The sequence below is a fragment of the Hesperophylax consimilis genome, chromosome 3, assembly GCF_061612785.1.
Source record: "Hesperophylax consimilis isolate HC1 chromosome 3, BYU_Hcon_1.0, whole genome shotgun sequence".
NCBI classification, from domain to species: Eukaryota; Metazoa; Arthropoda; class Insecta; order Trichoptera; family Limnephilidae; genus Hesperophylax; species Hesperophylax consimilis.
The window spans coordinates 32,599,889-32,623,777 of record NC_142838.1 but is presented as its reverse complement, the minus strand read 5'-3'; the positions used below and the strand labels follow the sequence as shown (position 1 = coordinate 32,623,777).

At 33.2% G+C, this 23,889-nt stretch overlaps 1 protein-coding gene across 1 annotated transcript in view; it reads left to right on the top strand.

The window, feature by feature from the left end:
- Positions 1-23,889, top strand: part of LOC149425302 (protein rolling stone-like) — a 60,724-nt gene that overhangs the window by 32,441 nt on the left and 4,394 nt on the right. Inside the window, exons 2-5 of the mRNA XM_089651069.1 lie at positions 17,048-17,170; positions 19,575-19,818; positions 21,721-21,834; positions 23,176-23,356. Coding sequence (XP_089507195.1) covers positions 17,084-17,170; positions 19,575-19,818; positions 21,721-21,834; positions 23,176-23,356 — 626 coding nt within the window. The 5' untranslated portion in view covers positions 17,048-17,083. The remainder of the gene's footprint in view (positions 1-17,047; positions 17,171-19,574; positions 19,819-21,720; positions 21,835-23,175; positions 23,357-23,889) is intronic.

Sequence of the window (23,889 nt, the reverse complement as noted above, 5' to 3'; positions counted from 1 at the left end):
GAATTCAATAATTAACTGTAGTTTCAAACAACACTTCTGATTTGTATCCATTTCTCGGGGCTGTCAATGCACCCAAGTTCGAGACTCGACTGCCCGTCCCTGCGCCCTGTCCCGTGTGAATGTGTTTACTCCAGGCCTGTCTGTCAATAAATCTTCCGTCGTTGTCTAAACAAAAAATTTTTTTGAGCACGTTCGTTTATTATTTATCGTTTATTTTTGTGGATATTCAAAACATCACAACCACACGTCTTAAACTATACAGCCGATCTGTTTTGAGGCTTTTAAGTTGACATGCTTCGTATGTACATTGTACTAAGATTGGTTTAACTCGAATTCGATTGTTTTATAAGTCTCTGTGTTCATGTAATTACAATTACTATTGCAATAATGTCAAGTGAACTGGTATAATTACAATTGATGTATTATGTTATCGGTTATCAATGATAATCAATGGTGTATGAGTGCTAACCAAACTTAGTTCAAAACACCAGAAGTTATAGGGATTGTGGAACACTCAATAAGGAAAGAGAATTGGGGAAGGATAGGAAACGATTATTTGAAACAGATTTAATCAAGTCCTTAAATGGAGCTAATGCTTGATTTTAGATTCGTAATAATTTATAGATTTTAAATGGCTATCTGATAATACAAGCAGGCTAAATATTGTATTGAAAATAAAAATTAGAACCGAACACAGATCGATCAAAATAAAGCAACCAAAGTAATTTAACATACATTGTAATAAAAAAACACTTCCTTCTTGTAACCTTTTACTAATTAATTATTATTTATAAATCCGTAAAGAGGACATATCAAATAAATTGTATTAAAAAAACTCAATCATAAATTATTTCAAAGTCAGATTATTAGTTAATGACCGATAATCCCGTTTTTAATCGGATTAGTAGAGATTTTTAATAAAGTAGCAATATTTTTTTTATGATCAATTTTTCTCCGTGTGGTTTAAACAAAGTTTGTTGTTTTCATTTAATTAAAATGATGCCACAAAGCGAATTTGCAATTATTGATGACGCATAATATATGCTTTTTGTCCTTTTATAATTTTTTAGATGCTTTTATTAAACTTTTAATACTCTCAGCGTATCTGAGAATTAACTTATTTGAACAAGACAGGAAAAAATTTGCTTTAATTACTCCGAACAATTAAAATAAAAAACTGTGTCAACCGAACTAAATTCTCAGAATCTAGCACAATTTTTTTCTTGTTTCGTGTGACGCAATATTTGGTGAGGTCGCGGGGCGTGCATGCAAGACGCGGGCAATAGACAATTATTATTCGCATTAGCACCCCGGTCATGTTTCTCCAATTGCATCCTATCTGAGGGCAATGATTGACGAGAATTCCGTCTCTAGTTGACCGATCAATTGATCCCAGAGCGAACTATGTTATGTATTTAACAGTTATTATCCGCTAATTACGATACTTCAATAACTTGCTTTACGATAGAGAAAAATCGCCGCAAATCAAATCAATTTCTATAGTAAAATAAGCAGGATATGTTCAAACAGTCAAATCAATTTCTATAGTAAAATAAGCAGGATATGTTCAAACAGTCAAATCAATTTCTATTGTAAAATAAGCAGAATATGTTCAAACAATCAAATCAATTTCTATAGTAAAATAAGCAGGATATTTTCAAACAGTCAAATCAATTTTAACTCATTTATTAGTCAGTATAACTGTCTAACTGACCATCACGCCATTTCTGCGCAAGGTAGGCAGAGAGTTACACGACCGTTACACAACTCTGTCTCGGCATATACTCTTTGCTTCATTCACGTGCATATATCGCCTCATACACGGAAAAACTTACTATATGTGTTGTAACTGGTTCAAAATCTGGTCAAATTATTCGTTTTCCCGTTAAAACCGGGACTGCATGCCTTTGACGAATGAATTTAATAAGAATTTAAGCACGAATATATTGAGTCGGAACACGTGTTCTTAAAAATTATATTTTTTTCGAATTTCGTCCCTTAAATTCGTCTGTCATATTCTGAATTACAAATATTTTACTAGGAAATGGGCATGCAGTCACATTTTTACAGTATTTTGTTAAATCATCCGTACTTATTTTTGTCCTTAAATGTATACTGTTATGTTATTCTGACTCCTGACATGACATATGACCCGACACAAGTATTTATAATGTTTCCGTAATAAATTATTAGTTAAGGACCATCCGTGAGAAAACCTTAATTAAGCCCAGGTATATGATTTTTATCGATCCATCCAGTACATTACCACATAAGCAATGGTCTCTTCAAAGTGATTTACCTGTTTGACGTATGTATTTAAAAACATTATTTCGAATGAGGAAATCACAAAAGATGAGAAAGAAAAAAGTGAAAAGAAGTGATTTTAACTGTATTTTTAAATAAGTCTATTTGAAATTCGATTTGGTTTTCGTAATTGAATTAATGCAAATCTCGAATGCCAAAATTAACCCACTTCCCGACGTCCGGTCGAGCTGATATTCGGCAGAAAAGATTAATTGTCGATGACAATTAATGTTCGTAAATTACACGAATTTCTCTGAAATCGGACGGCTTTACAACAATTAATAAATTAAACGAAATAAATGTCGGTCCTACCCAATCTATTGGGCTCAGTTTTTAGTGTGGTTCACTGCAGCCCCTGGGGAGGAAGGTTCAATCCTCAGTCAAACTAAAAAAAAAATGTTTTAAAAGTTCACCACAGTTAAGAAGACCCGGTCCTTGGGGAGGCAGGTTCAATCCTCAGTCAACCCAAAAAAAATTGTATATCTATGAAAATAGATGAATTTTAGAAAAAAACTTTTTACGGCTTGAATTTTTTGCTAATTCTACAGTAATAACCTTATTTTTTCTATATTGTTCCGGTGACCGGAATTCATCACATCTTTAAAAAGTTATATAAAGTCATGGAAAGTGATGAAACAAAAACTTTATTAACTGATTTAAGTAGGTTAGGTTAGGCAGGGTTAAAAAAAAAAATTTTTCATAATTTCTAATGACTTTATATCACTTTTTAAAAGTGTGTTGAATTGTCACTGTGTTGAGTTATCATGGAACCATTGTTCCATATCTCTTTCTTTAAAAGTGTGTCTCGATTCCTTGAGTATTCATGAAAATCGTTTTTGTGTTATCATTTAAACTCTTCTTCTTCTTCTAATTGTCTTCAACTGTGTCTAAAGCTAATTTTAAAAAAAACAACGGTTTTCCGTTGGTACAGTGAATTTCATTTGCAGAAGAGTGAATTTTCGGCTTTTTAATTATATTATACCATGTAGGATTCCGTTATACATGGTAGGTGGTAGTTAGGTACCTTTTGACGTAGGAATTTGAATACATTTCGTAATTATAGATGAAATTAAGTTAACATAATAATTTCGGTTGTCTATGCTGTGCGTTATTTAGCCCTGAATGAAACCTGGTTCACAAATTTGCTTAGAATTTAAGTGTCATTTTTCAAAATTGGAATCAATTGTTTGAAGAATTCAGATAAGCGATAAGGTACCTACCTATAGTATAATATTTTATGATATCAAAAATTGTATCTGATTTGTCAAGAATCGAGAATTCAGACTATTCTGTGATTATTCACGAGTCTGCGCTAGTCTTATAATAAAAATACCTCGAACAGTGTTATGTAATTTTATGAATAGGTGTACTTTCTAACAAGTGCATCCAAAGTAGATCAAAAATTCTTTAAAAAGTGGCATTTGGACAGTCTCCAAGTCTACTTTTTCGTTTGATCTGCCAAAAGATAAGTTTACTTCCGAAACGTTGTTGCTTCAACCTGATTACACTAAATAGTATAACTGTGCATATTTTGAGTTTAATCTTTCATGGGTAAATATCCCCGATAAATTTTCGGAAAAATAATGATATATTGATCCGGTTACTTTTATATAATCTAGGTTTGTATTAACATAAACGGATAATCGGCTATTAGACTAGATAGAGATAAATGGTTCTTGCGTAGTACATTAGAACTGCAGGTTTAAGGCCAAGTTAATAAATGGGGATGATAATAATAATGTTTAAAAAAAACAAGGTTTTCTTTTATTCAAACAGAAAAATATAGATATACATATACAAGGGACGTACTTGACTTTCTTTTATTTGTGATTCCTGACATTTTGGTCACCGGTGACATTTTAGTTTTTTTTTCAACTTAAAACACAAAAAATAGTAGGTATTGGGCAGTTAAGGTCAAGGTGAGGGATTATTCAGTTACCCTGCCAAGTGACGTGTGACCACAAAAAAATAAATAGAAAAACATCCAATTGACACTTTGACTCCAAATAATGTTTGGAGTCATTGGTTAAAGTACCTAATTCAAGTCTCACACTCAGTTTAAAACATTTTTTTTAAATGTCGGTTAATTCTGATAAAGTATTACTCTTTTCTTGAACTATATAAAAGTATTTTTCCCTTACTAGGTACTAAATAAGAAACGATTTCCATGTTTTTTTGTTGTCTGTTTTAAAAATTCTTTACTGTGCGCAGCAGATATCGCAATGGTGTCATCCGTAATAGTAACATCTGGTTCGTAAAAACGACAAAAAAATCTAATACATTTTAAAGTACGTAACCATCATACAAATTAAACCTTTTCAACCTTGCTTACTAATACTACAAGCGAATAATAAATTATCATGGCAGGTAGGGGCGTTTTATAATTTCATCACTTGCCATCAACAAAATATGTATATATTTTAAGTTTCATCTGAAAAAATGTTTCGTCAGTAATAAATATGCGAATGATCTAGAATCTAGATCCTCTTTTGTGGCCGAAGAACACGCATTTATTGAAGTGAAACTTCTTTAGGCGCGTAATGAATTTTCTGGGACGGAGTAAAACCGAGTCAGGATCGACACGAAAATGCGGGTACCCCCACCACCGCTCACCGTTCACTGTCCCTCTCTCACCATATGCGCTTGTTGAGGTGGGGGAGCCGCTCACGAACGTTCTCTCCCGACACGGGACAACAATCGATGCAGTTTTTGCACGATTCATTAAGGATTTAAGTGCTCATGTATATATCTCGCACTTTAGTTACCATAACCCAATTATCACGACATTAGGAAATGATATTCATGAAATTGACAATGAAAATGGCACATGATTGGTAAATTGTCATTGTAATTTCTTTGTAATTTTTAATTGTAATATTGTTATTTATGTAATATTGTATACTTGTGAATAAATTGAAAATTTTTGGAACTATACATTAATCGAACGTCATTCATCTATAAGAAAATATTAGAAAAAGCAAATCCATGCTTCGTCGTTGAATTATTTAACCTCTAATTTTCAAACTAACCTAAGAGAGAAAATAGAGATGATGAAATGAAAATAGAGAGAGAGGAATACTAGAAGTTTCACTTCTGTCTTGCGTAGGCTTGACACACCCACTTTTTTTTGTTAACTAACCATTTCTCTAAAAATTTTCATTCAATAGGTACTAAAATGCAAAAACCGAAAGTTATTTAACGAATATGCCAAACTAAAAATTTCCGACAAAAAAAATTATAGTTTCCGGAAACCCTTGGACATCCTTGGAAATATTAGAAAAATGTTTAAAAGCAACAAAATATTTAGAATTTTCAGTTTTTGTTTTTTTTTTTGAGATTTTGAGAAACCGGTTCCAAAAGTAAATGTATAATGAACCGGTTCCACATCGGTCTCCGGTAACTGGAATCACAGTGAAAACTCATTTCACGAATAAACCATCTCTGATCATAATGTAATTTATATACCTGATTGATGTAGCGGAAAACATTTTTTGTATAAATAGCTTCACAATATTATATTTTTTTGTATTTCTGTGTGTTTTGTGAAGACGTAATATAATATAATACTCGTAATTGCAAATGAATGAATAATGAATATTCAGAACCGTGGTAGTGGATCTCGGGGATATGCATAGACATATGAATATTAGTAGACCTGCCCTAAGTGATTAAAAGCGTATTATCCCCACTCCCCATACCGGTTCCATTGGAGCCGGCTGGGCTCGCGTATGGCCTCAAGTGAAATTTGAAAACGTGACGTCATCATTCTTGTGCGAACTATGGTCGAGGCATCATCGGTTCATTTTACGAAATAACACGGTAAAATGTTGACTTGTACTATGAAAACTTGTAAAAATAGATGTGAAAAAGAGAATAAACCCAATTGTCGTATTACATTCCATATATAAGCATTATTTTACTTTATTTTAAGCATATTCACATCGTATAATATAGATCAGTTTTAGAAACATATACTATCACATCGAGAAACGTCTGGACGCGAAACACAAAGCTGGTTGGTTGCTGGGAAGTAAATTATGAACATTTATAAAAGTGTCTTAACTAAATACTTAAACGAAATATTCGACTCTGAAAATAGAACCGATTTTTTTTGCCGAATTTGGACTTCGCAAATTTGTTCATAACGTGGCGAGTAATTTGCGCTCCCATGTAAAAATGTCTATTCATTCAAAAGCAGATTTTACTTTTAAGAAGTAAATGGTGATATTATAATGCGAGATGCCTATTTACTGTCAGATTGATTTATTGACGAATCACAGTCAGCCTTACTCCCTTCGTTCTTCAACAGTTGATTTTACCCCTCGCCATTATCTTCTCGTCTATTAATTCCTATGTCTGTGGGGATATGGAATTTATATTTCATGCCTTTCGTTCTGAGCAATAATTCCTTCGCGTGAGAACAACACATCACATACCTACCAAGAACACCAGATGGTTCCCTTTATCACTCCTTCATTTTTAATGCAGTATAAAATGCATTCCTTAATTTTATTGCTTCATTTTATTAAAGTAAAATTCCGATAAGATTCTTTGTTCCAATAAAGACTTTTGCATTAAATTTAACTAGCTGATGTGTACCCGGTGTTGCTGGGGGTTATCCTTAGGAGATAGACATATACCATTGTGGATTTTTCTGTAGGCCTTTTTAAGATCTACAATTCCTTCTTACATTATTTTGATGTGTCTCATAAGGTGTAGTCAGTGCTAGCAATGTAAGCGCCCGAAAATATTTTTTTTACGACTTGATTATTGACTTGACTTTTTTCTACTTTCCATAAATATAATATGCATGTATTATATGTATAAACCTTCCGGAAGAAATTCTCTAAATGACAGTAAAACCCTTGTCAAAATCCGTTGCGTAGTTTAGAAGAACTAAACGCACAAACAGACAGACGCGTAGGGCAACTTTATTTTATACTATTTAGATTCTAGCAAGTTAATTTTAATATAAATTTTAATTAAATAAATAACAGCATAGATTTCATGGATATCTACGTTAAAAATAATAATCAATACAGTGATACAACGTTTAACTAAGTAGATTGATAAGTTTCGAAAAATAATTGTGGGAAATAACCCTAACGTAGTTACGCTATCAGAGTAGGTATGTACCTTCAAGATATAAATAACATTCAACGTATTATACTGGGATGCGGATATAATGAACAATATCGTTGTAATACCTTTATCAAATTAATGACGTTAATTTTATCGCAAGACCTCAATTTTTGGCGATTTGCGATTCCAGTTCAGTTTTCTAGAACGTTTTTGCACCGTTGTTTTTTCTAAATTCGCAATATCCACTACGATAACTGTGCATTGTCACGATATATCACGAAACGACGTTCTAAGAGGGTTCGTTAAACGAAATGAAAATAAAGTAGAGACGGATGAGATTTGGCAGACGAAAAAATAATTTTTTAGCCAATTAGTCAGAAAAAGCCTAATTAGGATTAGTTGGAGTCAGGTGCTTGAAGAATACCAAAATATTTCATATTAAATTATTTCTGTATTTTGAACTAATGATATAGGTAAATATGACATAGAATTGTGATTAAACTCTAAAATAAAGATAACTTATAAAACTGTTCATTTTTAGATTTTTGTGCTTCTTTTCTCTTTATCTTCATTTCCTTTAGAGCGGGGTCGCCAAAACTACCTGAAAAGAAAATGCTCGATTTAAAAAAGAAGGACAAGGGATACATTTAACGATTTTATATTACTTATAAGAATATTTTTTCGAACTTGTAAGAACTGTGGTGGAATTTTTTTAAAACACCATCTAAATAAAATATCTCAATTTATTTTTTAAACAAAAATGGTATTTCATAAAATATATTATATTCATCTTACGTTAAAACTATTATGTTAAAAATAATTGTAGATAAAATTACATACTGACGCTTCAGTATCCATGTCGAAAACTTTCTGATTTGAAGATTTAGTCGCCTCTAGGAATTGAACCAAGGACCTATTTTTTGCCTCCTGACAACTGAGCTAATTCGACCACATCAACTTTAACGTCATTTTTAACTGTACTAAGTAACTGGATTGAATGCTAATAACATTACTTTCATGTTCTTAACCCATCGAGCGTTTTAGGCTCATATATGACGGGGCGTCCAGACTTCAGAATAGCATTTCTTTTTCGATCATACGGAAATACGTCATTTATTCGACTTAATAGAAATAATAATTCTTCTCAGTTTGGCTCAAACATACCGGATATCCGGAGGTTAAGTGCGCTAACTTCGGGGGTGATTCTACACGATTTTAGAAGTACAAAAGAGAAACAACTTTTTTCAAAATTCCAATATTTTAAGGTATGGGAAAATAAATATTCTTCTATGGTAAAATATATTTTGATGAGAAAATAAAGAGGAATTTATAAAAAAAATCATCTCTTTTACTTCTATCATGATGTAGAATCACCTCCCGAAGTTAACGCACTTTCCCCCCGGACACCCTGTAAATAATGGATGCCATGAATAAAATAGACAAAAATGAATAAGTCATATTTCGCGCAGCTACACAACATTCGGTTTATTATTTATTGTTGTATTAACAATATGAAAGTGAAGATACAGTTTTCTTAGAAATTCCCTAAACTAAAGGAATATATTTTCGAAATATCGAGTTCTATCAAGTTTGGAATAAAAAATGAAGTAAGAATACGGAGAGTCTTTTAACAAAATTTTTCATGTTTGATATTAATATTTGATTATTTAGAATTAGTACTGTTTATTTTAAATACATACACTGGAAAGATAATTTTATCTCATTTTAAAATTTGTTTTTCCTGAAAAGCCCGAAGGGGTATATTTTGTGCCTGCTTACATTTAATATGTCTCTATTGAAACTTTCAGAAAGAAGAATAAGCACAGATTTAATACTGTTACAAAGAATACTACATTTTAAAATTGACTGTCCCGAATTACTTCAATGTATCAATATCCATGTTCCCAAAAAATCATGCCGACATTTCTTACCTTTTTACTTCAATAACACCAGGACACTAGCTTACCAAATTTCTCTAATTCCGAGACTTCACAATCTCGAAAACAAATATTCTGATCTGGGTGATATATTTCATTTGAAAACTAATCAGTATAAATGTTGTATATTCTATCACTTTTATTCTTCTAGACACAAATAGACCTATGTACCCATATAACTTCTCCGCTTCTACTATTTTGTTTTGTTGAATCTTTTAAATTCAATTATATGCGTATGAGGATTCATTTTTGCCATTATGTTTACATTCTTCTTTATTGTATTCATTTTAAGTGTTTACTCTGATACAAAATGCTTGTATTTTTTTTGAAGAAAAGCCCACTAGGGCGTGTGATAAATAAATAAATAAATATGTATATTAGGTTTTATTCAACTATAAAAATATTTAATTAAACAGGCATTTATAAAGTGTTACGAAATTCAATTACATATTTTCTGTATTATGTAAACACTGCAGATGCCACCAGAAACACTGTCAAATTTTTGGCCTTTATATTGAATGAAATTGTCTCCTTCAATCGTGTCAGTAAAAATAGTTTGTATTATACTATTATTTATAATTCAAACTATGTATTTCTAACTACATACATATGTTCTATAGTATGTTACATTTCTTTATGCTATACCTCTACATGCTATACATTGTTTTAATTGTTCTTAGATATTACCCGACAATCTGATTTATTTTATTTACCCTCGTGTAGAAACAAATATTCGAAAAAAATCCCCAATTCCTCGTATATGTGCACAATATAATACAAAATTTTACAGCATTGACATTTTTGGTAATAACCTAAAGAAATATCGATATGAAGTAATGCGTACGATCGATTATTCATATGAGAGTATGGAATGTATCGGGAGCATCTCCTATCCTATTCCTATTATCCTCTTCCTCTCCCCTTCCTTTAACACAAAATTAATTTTAAGATATTAAAACTTCATTTCCAATGAACTTTAGCATAAGAAACTTCTGTGGCTTGACTTCAGTTAACCCTTGGGACCTTCTAAGACCCAAACAGTCCCAAATGCCGTGCGCGCATTATACTCTCCTAAGACCATATTTGTCCCAGAACGACCGCACATTATTAAAATGCATATATCTCTCTTCCTCTCATCTAAAAATTAATTATTTCTTTTATGTCAGAAAGAGAACGAAATAGTGCTTGTTATTGTCTTTGAAAAAATGGAAGCTTGTAGAAGGTTCGATCCGTGCAAATCAACAACGTCTCAAGGGTTAACTTGTATATTTATATCTATCATTGTATATTATGTAAAAGCTGTTTGTTCCTTACAAATAAATAAATAAATATTATCACTATCCTGCCATTATGGTTAAAATTTAAAATGTTTTAATTTTGTTATTTCAGTTTTAATATTGTTATTATTATTTTATAATGAGCATGTACTCGTATGTATAAATCGTATCTGTAAGAATTACATAATATGTGCATGAATATTTACATTCAAGTTTATTATATATGTACATATCTCCCTTAAACTAACTCTTCTAACATAAGATTTTTTCAACGTTTAACGTTAAAAGCGCCCATTGACAAACTGCTAAAAAGTAGTTTTTGGCACTTTCCTCTTTTTTATATCATTTCTTTCTAATTACATTGTATTAATATTATTTCAAAAAATAAAAAGATTTGTTTCCATACGTACTAGAATCTCATCGGAGCTTTGGTGAATAAGTTTACCGCAAAACCAATCTACCATACACCATTATTATCGAAGATTTGCCAGGTTACCGGTAAATCTATATGTTGCAACAGAGCAGCATCTCTTCGCCAATTGTAGGTCCATTAATCTCGCTTACCTCTTTAGAAAGTGACAAGACCGAGCTGTCGAACGTCCGGAGACCTGCGAATTGTCACTAAATTAATTGGGGTCAATTGTCGCGATTGCCTAAGGTCTTATATTGTCTAGCATCAATAGCCGATCGCGACTCAAGGACTTATATACGTTACGAGAAATACTATCTATGAAAAATCTATGTCAATTATTTGGGCGCAGAATACATACAGGTTCCACATAGGTATCTATTCCTGGATTGTAGTGTTGGTGCATCACGAATGTGACTTCGGGGGCTTAGGATCACAGGGGCCTAATTACAAAAAGTGGTGTTTAGACTTAAGAGGAAGCTACAAGCCAAAAATGTGTATATTCTTGGTTTACCTTATATCGTAGGTAATAGGCATTAAAATCGCTTGACAAAAAGAGTCTAGAAACGTTCGATTTCAAGCAAAAAAGTGATTTTTATTTATTTTGTAAATAATTTTATAAGAAAGCAAAAAAGTCACAGATAATCTTGGCTATAATACTGTATTTTTTTTAAGTTCTTTCCTTTACGCGTTCATACATTTCTATTGAAAATATATTTTTTTAGTAGTTTGCATTTATATTTTTATTGAGTAATTTATATTTTTATTTGTAATCTAATCAAGCGAAGCGATAGGAAAACCTTCAATGTATCTAAAGCATATTTTTTGGTATTCATAATGTACACCAATTCGTTTTAAAGATTAATCGAAATAGTGATTTGGCATTAAGCTTCACCTTAAGCTCGGTTTCGGTAATGCCATAATCATATTTTCTTAGTGACACGAAGCTCTATCTCGTACATACAGCCGTTTAAGAGATGCAGTTGAGCATATCAGACGGGTATACAGTTGAGCATATGAGCAGCCAAATCTTTATTTTGGTTTATCTCAAAACTATGTTTTTGGAGTTAGGCCCCTGTGCTCCTAACCCCCCGTCTTGTATTAACAATGTAGTTGCTTGGATATGGGTTTGATGTTGCTATTTTTTGGCGTCTATAGGCTTTATTTTGTTTCTCTTAATCCGCCAGAAAAAACTCCAGGGAACCAAAACCTTGCCAATTATTTAAAAGTTTGCGTTGCTTATTTTTCTTTATTGCATTCGCCCTTCAGGTATTCTTTTTGGTTAGTTTATTTACGTTTTTATGATGTTCAAGACATTTAAAATAATTATAATGTAGTTGAGAGATTTTTTTTAACAAGAAGCGTTTCTATAATATAAAGATAGATGGAAATATCATATTTGTGGTGTCGGTATAAACCTACATAATATATTATACACCATCGGATAAACTGACTAACTATGACCATATTTTTGTAATGATGATCATAATGATCATTATGATTTTACTGGTTAATTTAACCCTAGATAACTGAACTGTTTTCATTGTTTCACAAACAAAAAAAACACAAAAACACTACAAATAAATCAAAAATATTTAATTAAGGTAGGAACTTATTACATGGCACAAAAGTAAGGTTTATAATGAACAAATTAAAATCAAAATATCAGTGTACACAGTGATCACACATGTCAACATTATATGGACCACAAATAGCCTTTCTACATCTGGTGCAACGGTGTTTGGTCACCCTCCGGGCCTTAGATGGACACAGGTAGCAAATTTTAGGCACGTTTGACTTAGATGGAACCGGAGCTTCTATTGTAGAAGATTCGCCAACATTAACAATAAGTATAAGAATATATGAATGTACGTACCTTAAAAATAAAAATTGTTGTTATAACTAAACTTTAGTCCAGCGGACGACTAGATGCTCATAGGGCACATCCTAGTATGCGCGTAGCTGCAATCGCGTCACGTGCTGCTCTGTTTACTCAAATTAGGAAGGTAATGAAAGAGTCCAGGTCGGGGAGCGGAGGGAAGTAGGTGATTTCGAATTTCGCCGAGTAGCGCGTCGTCGCCTCGACGAGCGATTAGTTATCTAGGGTTAACATTTGTTAGCCATTTTTTTTGTTCACGACTGAAATATGAATTCATCTACTATGACGGCCTCCGTGGTAGAGCGTTAAGTTCTTTGGTTTTCAGTTCATGTCCGGGTTCAAAGCTCGACCGCAAAATTAAAATTTAATTTACTTGGGTTTTTGTATGAACAAAATTTGAATTATTTTTTATTTCGCATGTTTCCACCTCGTTTCAGAGTATTATATACTACATAGATAGGTACTCTCAGCATAGACCACCACCATACGGAAGAGCAAAGTTACTTAAACTGACATAGTTATTTTTAGTCAGTTTGGTTATTAGATCGATTATTTATGAATTGCTAGATACATCGCGACGTTTCTCTTCAGTTTCACATTCACCTTCAGCCTAACAAAACTAGCCAGATCGGGGTGCCATACATCCACTGGTTCCGGATAGTTGTTCTTGTGCTGACCACAAGCTGATCGGAATCGCACAAAAACTCAAATGGTAAATACGACACCGAAGAGCCTAAAAATCACGATCATAAAAGTAAAAGTAGTTAGTTATCTCATGACTCATGAGTGGTAATAATTTCGGCATATAATATATTTCTCTGTCAAAAGAAGTCACGATTTATTTGAACCACGTTGCTCTAATTCAAAATTTCATTTCATAGAGTTCCACATTTATTGGTCAGTGCTATATTGCAATTTCCGAGGAATTTACTCTCCATTTCATTAGGTCCCATCATGCAGATTATTCATGGCCTCAATTAGTATGCAACTAAGCCAATTAACTGGTGTTACACTTTTAACATGCAGATTTCTTTTACGGATATTATACGAGTACAATCCAGGATAAGCAAAACAGACAGCTAATAATGAATTTTATATTCAAGTTATCAGAAATATTTTATACAAAAGGTATTCTTCTACGGAAGTGCCGAGCACTTCAACAGCTGAAAACAAATTAGCCGATGTCAATACATGCCTATAGCTAACAGCATTTTATTTTTTCGGTGTGGGAACGGTAGTTTGTATCGATGTATACGCGTCATACCTATGTGGTGTATACACCTTATGTTCACTAATTGAATGGTCCATGAACGAGTGGTACTGAATCTATTTCGTTCATATCGACACTATTTTTATCGCGTCTTTTTGCAAGTGGATGCCCCACGTGACGTTCCTTTTAAATGAGGTCTTTTAAATTTAGTCCGCACGAAAACTTCTTAGAAGTGGTTAATATTAGGTTTTGTAAAGGACGTAAACAAGCAAGGTAACAATAAAAAATAATAATAATAGATATTCATTCTGAACTGGATAACAGACATATCCTACGTGTTTCTGCGAATTGGGAATATATTTACATGTGTACAATCAGAAAATGAGGCGTGTCCTCATCCATACACATTTGGTTCCGCTTATCCTCTGACAAATCAATCATTTTCAAAGATACCTACGTAACAACAAACTCACATTATTTTTGTTTGGCCACTGTGAAATTTATTTATGGAACTAACTACATAACTTTGCGCGGAACAGAATAAATATTTACACAACTTTTTGAGCAATTCTGATGCGAATCCGTTATTACTTGTTAACCCGAAAGCAAATAATACTGTAGGTACTATAGCTTGGAATGATTTATCATTATTATGTTCAGAGTAATATAATACTACTTTTAAATACGTATGTTTGAATTTCGATTTCGTGAATAATGAATAAATAAATTAATGAATGAGTGAACGAATGAATAAATAAATTAATGAATGAGTGAACGAATGAATAAATAAATTAATGAATGAGTGAACGAATGAATAAATAAATTAATGAATGAGTGAACGAATGAATAAATAAATTAATGAATGAGTGAACGAATAAATAAATAAATTAATGAATGAGAGAACGAATGAATAAATAAATTAATGAATGAGTGAACGAATGAAATTTAATCTTGGAAGTGGAAATTAACCCACTTTCCGACATCCCATGGAGCTGAAACTCGGCAGATAGATTCGTTGTTGATGACAATGCATTCTATAACTTTTGGTGGCACTCACGTACACATGCGCACACACACGCATTTATCTGAAATTGGATGACATTATACAAAATTACAGCAGTTAATATATGAAATAAATCTCGATACCATCCAATTACGATTTGGCTTAAGTGATAGCGGTGTTCACTCTTTTTAGTCAGTATCTAGGGAGGAAGGTTCAATCCTCAGTCAACCCAATTTTATTTAAATGTATTACAGAAAAAAACTTTTTTTTTACGTCTTTTTTATGTGTACTTTTGTCATTTTTTTTGCCTGATTGATCCATTCCTAATAATTCCTACTGTATATTTTATGATAAGCAACATGATACCTATAACAGTGCAGGTGGTAGACAATAATTCAACGCGGGTAAACGTAATCGATATCGATCTCCTCGCCAAAGTATAGATTTCCTCGAATTTCAAATTGCCAACGGCGACGTTCAGTGTCACTGAACCGTTGAAAACGACCAAACAAATTTGCATCGTCATAAACGGCTCCTGTTTCCGTCTACAGTATCTAGTTTTACTTATAGTTTGATAGGAAAATGAAAGAAATTTAATATACTTTAACTAAAAATGATATTTTTTATTAAACTGCGGCCCGCGGGCAGAGTAAGGCCCGCGAAGCTTTTTGGTGCGGCCAGCTAAATGCACAACAGTTAAAAATATATAAAATCATAACGTGAGAACAGTTTTCTTTCACGGTGTTTGATACATTTTTAAGACATTTGCACACTATGTACTGCAAAACGTGGCACTAAGATTCATCCTTAAGTCAAAAGCAGTATTGTGCTCCGAATGATGTGTTAAAAGTCCAGTTACGGATTCATCTGCTAACGTATTTCGAAGGAAACCGTTCTTACGTTCCGAGTTGAGTTTAAATTCTACTTTCACACCATGTGCTGCAAAATTCAGAAGAAACCCATTTGCTTGTTTCGCGTGTAACGTTTATTTAAGCTTGTGGAATCTTATGCATAGTTACTCTTAAGTTTATACCAGTCCAGTATTCTGAATGCAATTTAAAATTCGTTTTGCGTACTCATCTGCAGACGCAACTCAAGGGAAACAATTCTCGCATTCACAGTGCAGCTTTCTAGTAGCATAATCATTTGTGAATATGACGTTTGATCACTCATTTTACAATTTTTAACAAACAATTTCTGAACACATGCGTATTTGCATACCCCATTACTAACAAACGTGTTTAAAATTGTGTTGGTTTTTTGTCATTTGTGTAAAATTTAAAACGTGCTTATCATCCCATTATATATGTTTATTATGGGAAAAGTATGGGGGCTTCTTAAAAGTTATTATTTTCCTTTCGTACCATCTTTCCTTGCGAAGTAATTGCAGTGTCCTGTATAATTTTCATAATTTATTTGTCACACTACCCTTTCCTTTATTATTTTATATTACTTATCTTAAAATGTTCTATTCTTACCTTAGAATTTTGATAATAATTACTGTGATAATGGGTACTCAAGCACAGACTTTGCCTTTTTTAAATTTTGAAGAACTTTTGCTACACACTACACTATAATTTTATTTGTAGAATAGTTCATAAAGTACATATATATGTATCAAAACTTTCAATAAAACTTTTAAAATAACGTTAGCCTTATGTATTACATTTGTTGATGATGTCATAACCTGATATCCCGTCAGGTCAACGAGGACACGAAGCATCGCCATTGGGGCCATCAACAAACCAACAAATCATTCAATTGACGTTTTATATTTCACTTTAGCACCGGAAGCGCCTGGAAGCGACGCACACGGTCCTTCAATATGCATTCCATGTAACCAAAGACTTATATCATTTATGTCTTTATCAGAATATGATATTGAAAGCTCGATTTATTCAGTTGCGTCTGATAATAAAGCATATATCCGTTGGTTATTGTTACAGACTGCATAACTGAAGAAGAGTACTTGTGCAGACAAGATGGTGAACAGTCCGTGGAAAGGACAGTGCTCTTCCTGTCCGGGGGTGGAGAAGCAGATAAAACCGTACCACTTTGAGAGAAGCCAGGTAAGAAATGTGAAAGATTATTACAACTTTTATCGTTTAACCGAGTGAGTAATTTTTGTAAATTTTAATAATAACATGGCATTTATATAGCGCAGTTTAGTGTCATTTCACTTCAAGTGCGCTTAACTACTCGTATAACAAACTTTAAAAAAATGGTAATTCAGTATTCATGGTTCTTAAAATTATCCCCACAGTGTGCCTTACCCAATACAGATCTAATATTATAACACATAATACACTGTTTATACAAAATGATGACAAAACTTAGAATAACAATAACAGCAGGACAGGACAAAACACGAATATTAAAACTAAAACATAACATAAAACAGGAGGCAGTTTGTGCTCAGAAATGAGAATTTTCTGAGCAGACACTTTAAAAAGGTACAATTAGGAGACAACCGAAACCAAACAATTACCGGAATTTTTAGAATATGGCTCATTGTAAAATATTGAAAAGAAGTTAAAATGTATAAATGGTAAGATTTTTTAAATAATTTTGTTTTTAAAGCCCGTTTAAATTCAGCCAAATTCTGGAGATTAGTAAGAGCTGAGGGAAGTCTATTCCAGATGAGAGGGCCTGTTACACTAAAAGAACGATCATAGTAAACAGCTCGATTTGACCTAGAAAGTTCGATTAGACGATTACTAACATCTAGATCTGCTGACCTTAGAGTAAGCTGTCTATTGCTTAAGTTTTGTCGGATACATAGTTCCGATATATAGGCTGGCGCCATTCCTTGCAATGCTTTGAAGGTCATTAAGCAGATCTTAAACTCTATTCTTTCAGGGCATCGAAGCCAGTGAAGGCGATCCCTTAGAAGTGGGGTTATACGGCAATACAATTTCAAAAATTGTATTGATTATTAAATTATTCACCAAAAATCATTCTCGCCGCAGCATTAAAAACTGACTGGATTCTATTGATTTATTTCTGAGGTAGGCCGGCATATGCACTATTGCAATAGTCCATACGTGAGACGACGAACGAATTTATGAGTGACTTTGCTCCATCAGAGGGAAGGCATCTCCTGATTGATCTTATCTGCCTTAATGGAAAAAACCAGAACTCACAGCTTTTGAAATTTCCGATTCAAGAGAAAGAATATTGTCCTACATTAAAAATTACAGTATAATAAAAGAGTTTTTACTACTCGATTGTTCTTACATAAGTGAGACCATCAAACAACAAATAAATTGCCGCTGCTGCAATAATTAATTTATTTCATGAATTTATGTTATTTCAGAATTCATTCATTTAAAAATAATATATTGAATACTTGCAGCACGAGAGTCGAAGATTCTCTGTGTATCGCCCTGTTGAAAGACCACCATTCAGAAATGAAACGTTGCTTAAAATGGCTTTAGTGAATAGCCAGGTACTCCCCAACCTTCCTCTTCCCGATATTCTTCCCCTCCCCACTACCTTCAACCTCACAACATACCCCAATTGGGGATGCCATATTACCATAGGGCTTCAGACGGTTGGGAAGACGGTTATTTTGTTACGCGGTATTCACATTAAAAAAGATCACATAGCCAACGCAGAATAGGGTATCTTCATTGTTTGTTTTTTTAAATTACGATAATGAAGGTTTAAAATTACGATAATTAAGGTTTCTTTTGTTTTTTATTTTATTTTTCCGAATTTTTTTTATTAGAGTATTATTGCCCTGTCGGAGCTACGGTTGTAGCGAAACCTGGTCGGCATTAGATATACTAAATAAAGTGGTCACAACTTATCTGCTTCGCATAAAACAAAAAATATTTGAAGCACGAATAATTTATGGACCATGCAATAAAACCCGAAAGTATCCATTATAATTTTGATAATTGAAGACAGAAAAATAACTAATTAGTAATTTTGGATAAATACATAACAAATGAAAATTTAAAGGCGATGCCATATGTAGTGATGCAAAATCATGTGTTTTTGGTTTGAAAATTTGGTCGCCTAGAAATGTTTCAGATGCTTTAATTAAATACTGCGAGTAGAATATATCTTGGCCTTTGAAATAATCGAGTATTTTTTAGATAAGTCTTGTTATAAGCCCATAAAACAATAATGTAAAGGCCTATGAAAACTGCTTTAAAGATCAAAATCTCCTACTTACGAACCCATTGTCGGTTATGATTTTATTGTATAATGTGGCAAATTAAGTTATTTATAAAATGATCGAAAAAAAATTAAATATTTATGCCTGAAGGATTCTTTCGACGATGCATTACATGATATTTTTGCTTTCTTATTCCTCGCTGCCCCTATCCACACTTTAATGCTACGGTTACTCCTGATGCAACCACCACCCTCCTGGATCTCATCAGCGTGAGCGCCCCCTCGGGTGGCGATAATAACATCTTTATGAATGTCTAGTTTAGACCATGAAAATATGTATCTTTTCAGTGGCAAAGAGGTACTGAGCCGAATCTGTGGTACCTGCTGTGGCGTTGGTGTCTGGCCGTGATGTTTGTGTCTATCTGCATCTACAGCATCTTCAACCCGCACCTGCGGACCGATAATAGCAATAACAGCCCCTGGAAGTGGCCGGCCTTCCTCACCAACTGGGCCTACATCGTATGCACCATTCAGGCCATCCTGGGCCTGTGGATTGTCCAATGCTCCTGGATCAACAAGACAGACCCCAAAGGTAAGTTAGCATTATTCACAAGCCTGTTATATCATCCGGCTTCATACATAGTCCTTAAATGTCTTAAGTTTAGCCGATAGTGGGTGACTCTTACCCACTCGGAGCTGGCATTTCTTTTTAGGTCGGCAGCCGCCTGCCGTCTGGCGTCTCATCTTGTTTTTTCTTAGTTAGTTTATTTTCCCCGTCTAAAGGCGTTATCCGGTGATATTGGAATTCCAACAGCCATCTGTTAGTGTTGCTAAAGGAATTATTCTGAATAACTTGCACCCTTTTTGGCGATTCTAAGAAATTAACATCTTTTACCTTTTGTGCACATTTAAAACCTATTCACGGACGACTGATTGCGTCAGAAAGGAAACTAAATTTGGACGCTCTTGTATGTCACTCGAAAAGCAACCATACTCATCGAGTTATTTATATTCAATCGTGCTTTTACCAAACAGACAGGGTATAATAATATGTATTTTTGGATCAAGAACGTCAATTTAAGAACATGGTAACAATACTGCTGTGCTAATCGTGATATTCGCGTTTTTATGTTTTCTACCGTTCTTTCCAAAAGAAAAGAATTCCGGTGAACAGGAAATTATGTCATGTCGGCATAAAAAACTGATTGAATGTTTACAACAATTAAATTACCAGGACAGTGCTCTTGCTTCTATTATATTTTGGCACCACGCTTCCGGTATTACAAGTATTTCCAATATACTAGACTAGCTAGACTTGAAAATTGAAAGCAAGTTCCACGAAAAAGAAAATAGCTTTTAAAAGTGCCTACGCAAGGAAATTGGCAACAACTAGAAGTTAGTATATACGAGTATAAGCCGGTGGCACAAAAGAGACATCTTGAACTAGAAAAAGCAATTTGATTTCTTCAATAGTACAGTAATAAAAACAATAATACACTTCCGTTTTTTCAGTCCGAAACTGTCCCCCACCCCCCACCTACCCTTCCTATTATTTTTCACTTATTATTTTTATTTACTCATATATTATGACGAAGCCCTGACGAAGCTTGGGAAAAGCGAAACCCGGTTGGTGATCTTTGTTAATTCAAAAACAAAATTGGTGAATTACAAATTGTGTTTTTTCATTAAAAAATATATAATAATCACTATTATAACTAAGTCAATGAGCAACCACAACATTCGTACTAGAAAGCAAATATTTGTAAATAAATATTTAAAAAATATATATTAATAATTTTTACTTTATTCAATATTGATATCTTTCGCACTATTGCGATTTTCTCTAATAATCTGTACAGTTAATTCTATCTGACCTCTAAGAACCAAATTTATTTAATATATAAATTAGGTTATCGTTAGATTACCACTAAATCACACAAAAATATTTCCACTTTCAAATCGGAGACAACTTCTCTAGTGACTGTTTACGGTGTTTGTATTTGAAAATACGTAGATTTCAAAACTTTTTGGAGGGAATAAAAATTTACAGTTTCCGTTTTCCAATTGCTTGTATAAATGACTTTGTGCCACCTTTGTGCGCTATCTTTATATACTAGGATATTAGCTACTACTTCGGGCGACAGCCATTTTTATATTTTGAAAGATTTTGTGTTTAATCTTGAACTTTTTTCTCCAGATTTTTGGATGATTCAGTTTTCAAAGTTTATTTTTTAAAATTGAAAAAATGTTATTTTTTGGTTTCCAATGTATGATTTGTCATTTTACGTGAAGCACGCCCAATCTGGAATATTGTTCTTTCAAATGAAATTAGCAATAACTTCTAAACTGTTGAAAAGAAAAAAACACAAAATTTTCTCTACAAATTGTTATAAAGCATCAAAAATGTTTTACAACTGCCAATTGTATTTCAGGTCTGAAGGGGTTAATGTTTTAAATCTTATGCTATTTAAAAAAAGTTTTACTTCTTCCACAGAGATGAATCGCCAGCTGCCCAAAGTGTATCACATCTACTGGGCCATGCACAACCTGGCTGTGGACATGGCTCTCGTCGTCAGCCTAATTTACTGGACTTTGGTGCATGATTCAAGTAAAAATATTTTAAATTAGCTTAATAATGGTGATGATAGGTAATACCATAATTAAATGATCACCAGCCGGTCAGATCTAGATGCTACAGGATTCCATTCGTAAAAACACTGAATCTCTGATTAATTATCATTAATTTATATGTGTTTTTGACCTTTGAATATCAATTGCACGAAGTATATGTTTCTTAATTAAAATGCTCTTCTCATTAGAGTTTCAGAGAATGTGTTATTTCTTAATTTCCATGTTTATTTACTTGTGAGTAATTAGTATTAGCAATGATAGTATTATTACGTCGATTGGCTTTACCCATGCTTTACAAGTGTGGTCGTGTGATAGATTCTTCACTGTTACATGGAAGCAAAATACTATTAATGATCAATAAAATGTGGAAAATACTTGTAACAATGTTAAATCGATCGCATTGTGCATTCCCTTTTCTAACCTAACCTAACCTAACCCAACCTAACACAACAGATGAACCCCAACCCACTGAAACCCCAAACACTGTTAAGTTTAGCGATGGATAAATTCCTCGTGAGGAATATTTCCTTAAAAATGAGTATTGCGGGAATTGTCCTCTAAGTTGTGGAATCTCCATGATGTTGTAACTCCATAACTGGAGCAGTAATAATCCGGTAATGCCATTCGAATTATGAATTGTACCGAAATGTGTCTGGTGTGACGTCACAAGACACGATTGTATACGTTTTTCCCAAATTCATTTTGAAAGCTCGTGGCTTCTTCATTTTTGGGGATATCGAAAAACTAGTTTTGCTGTCATTATTAACTCTTTAAATACTATACATTTTCATAAAAAGACAACCTCATTCAAAATAACTTTCTCATTAAATAAAATAAATTCCCGGCCTGGGGAATTTATATTAGGCTAGTTACCTAGTTAAGGTTAAGAAGTAAAATATACACACTAATTTCACTGTGTGTTTTATTTAAGTAGGTTTAGTAGGTAAAGAATGACAACTATGTTGTTGTTACAATTATTAAAATCCTGTTAGAAAGTGAAGGCAAGCCATTTCCTAATGAAATATTAGTCCATTCAGAAATATCGGAACACGTGTTCAGGTAGCTGCACTTTTCTTGAAAAATATGATGATGAAATGCGACAATATTAGAATTTTTATGAACACGTGTTCCGAAATACTCATAACACTTTCGTGCTTAACTGATAATTTATTGGGAAATCTGTCAACTCATTCACCCGTTTTTAACAGGATACGAATAATTTTATCGGATTTTTAATAAATTAGCAATCTTTTATATCAATTCAATTTTCTACGTGTATTGTGACAGTGCTGTACAGAATCTCGTCTCTTTCTTTCAGGTGTCCATCGTCTGGATGCCCTGAACTTCCTTGTCCACGCTGCGAACTCTGCCATGATGATGACCGATATGTTCCTGGTGATGCACCCCACGCGCCTCATCTACATCCTGAACGCCTTTGGTCTCGGCATCGTCTACATCGTCTTCTCTTACATCTACTTTGCCCTCGGTGGAACCGACAGGTAATTCAATAATATGATGTCGTTAATTTCCTTATTCTACACATTAAATCGATTTTCTTGAAATTTTAATAAATTTAACTGAGGATTACCCCGGGAAGGCTAAACGGATAATCGATATTTCAACATAATAATTTGTCTTATCGAAGGCCTGTTTTTTTTCTTTAGTGACCTTAGAACTCAATGGTCAACTTGAGGTGACAAAACAAAAACAATATGTGCGACGCACAAACCACGAGCCTGTACGTATCTTGCTACGATATTTTCTCGTTCGTAATTAATCGATCTAGGTATGTAATTTGCGTAGTGTAAGATACATTCCAGAAGAAGGGGAATTTCCACTTTTGTTTTTAAAATTCTTAATTTATTTATGCCTATCTAACCTTATCGGTAACAGTCCAAATATAACTGCATTTAGCTCTGCAGTAGTACGAAATATATTGATGTGCATTGTTGTGGAGTGTAAAGTAAGCATCTATTAAATTACTGTCATGGTGCACGATGTACAAGAATTTTTTAAACAGAAATAATTTTTG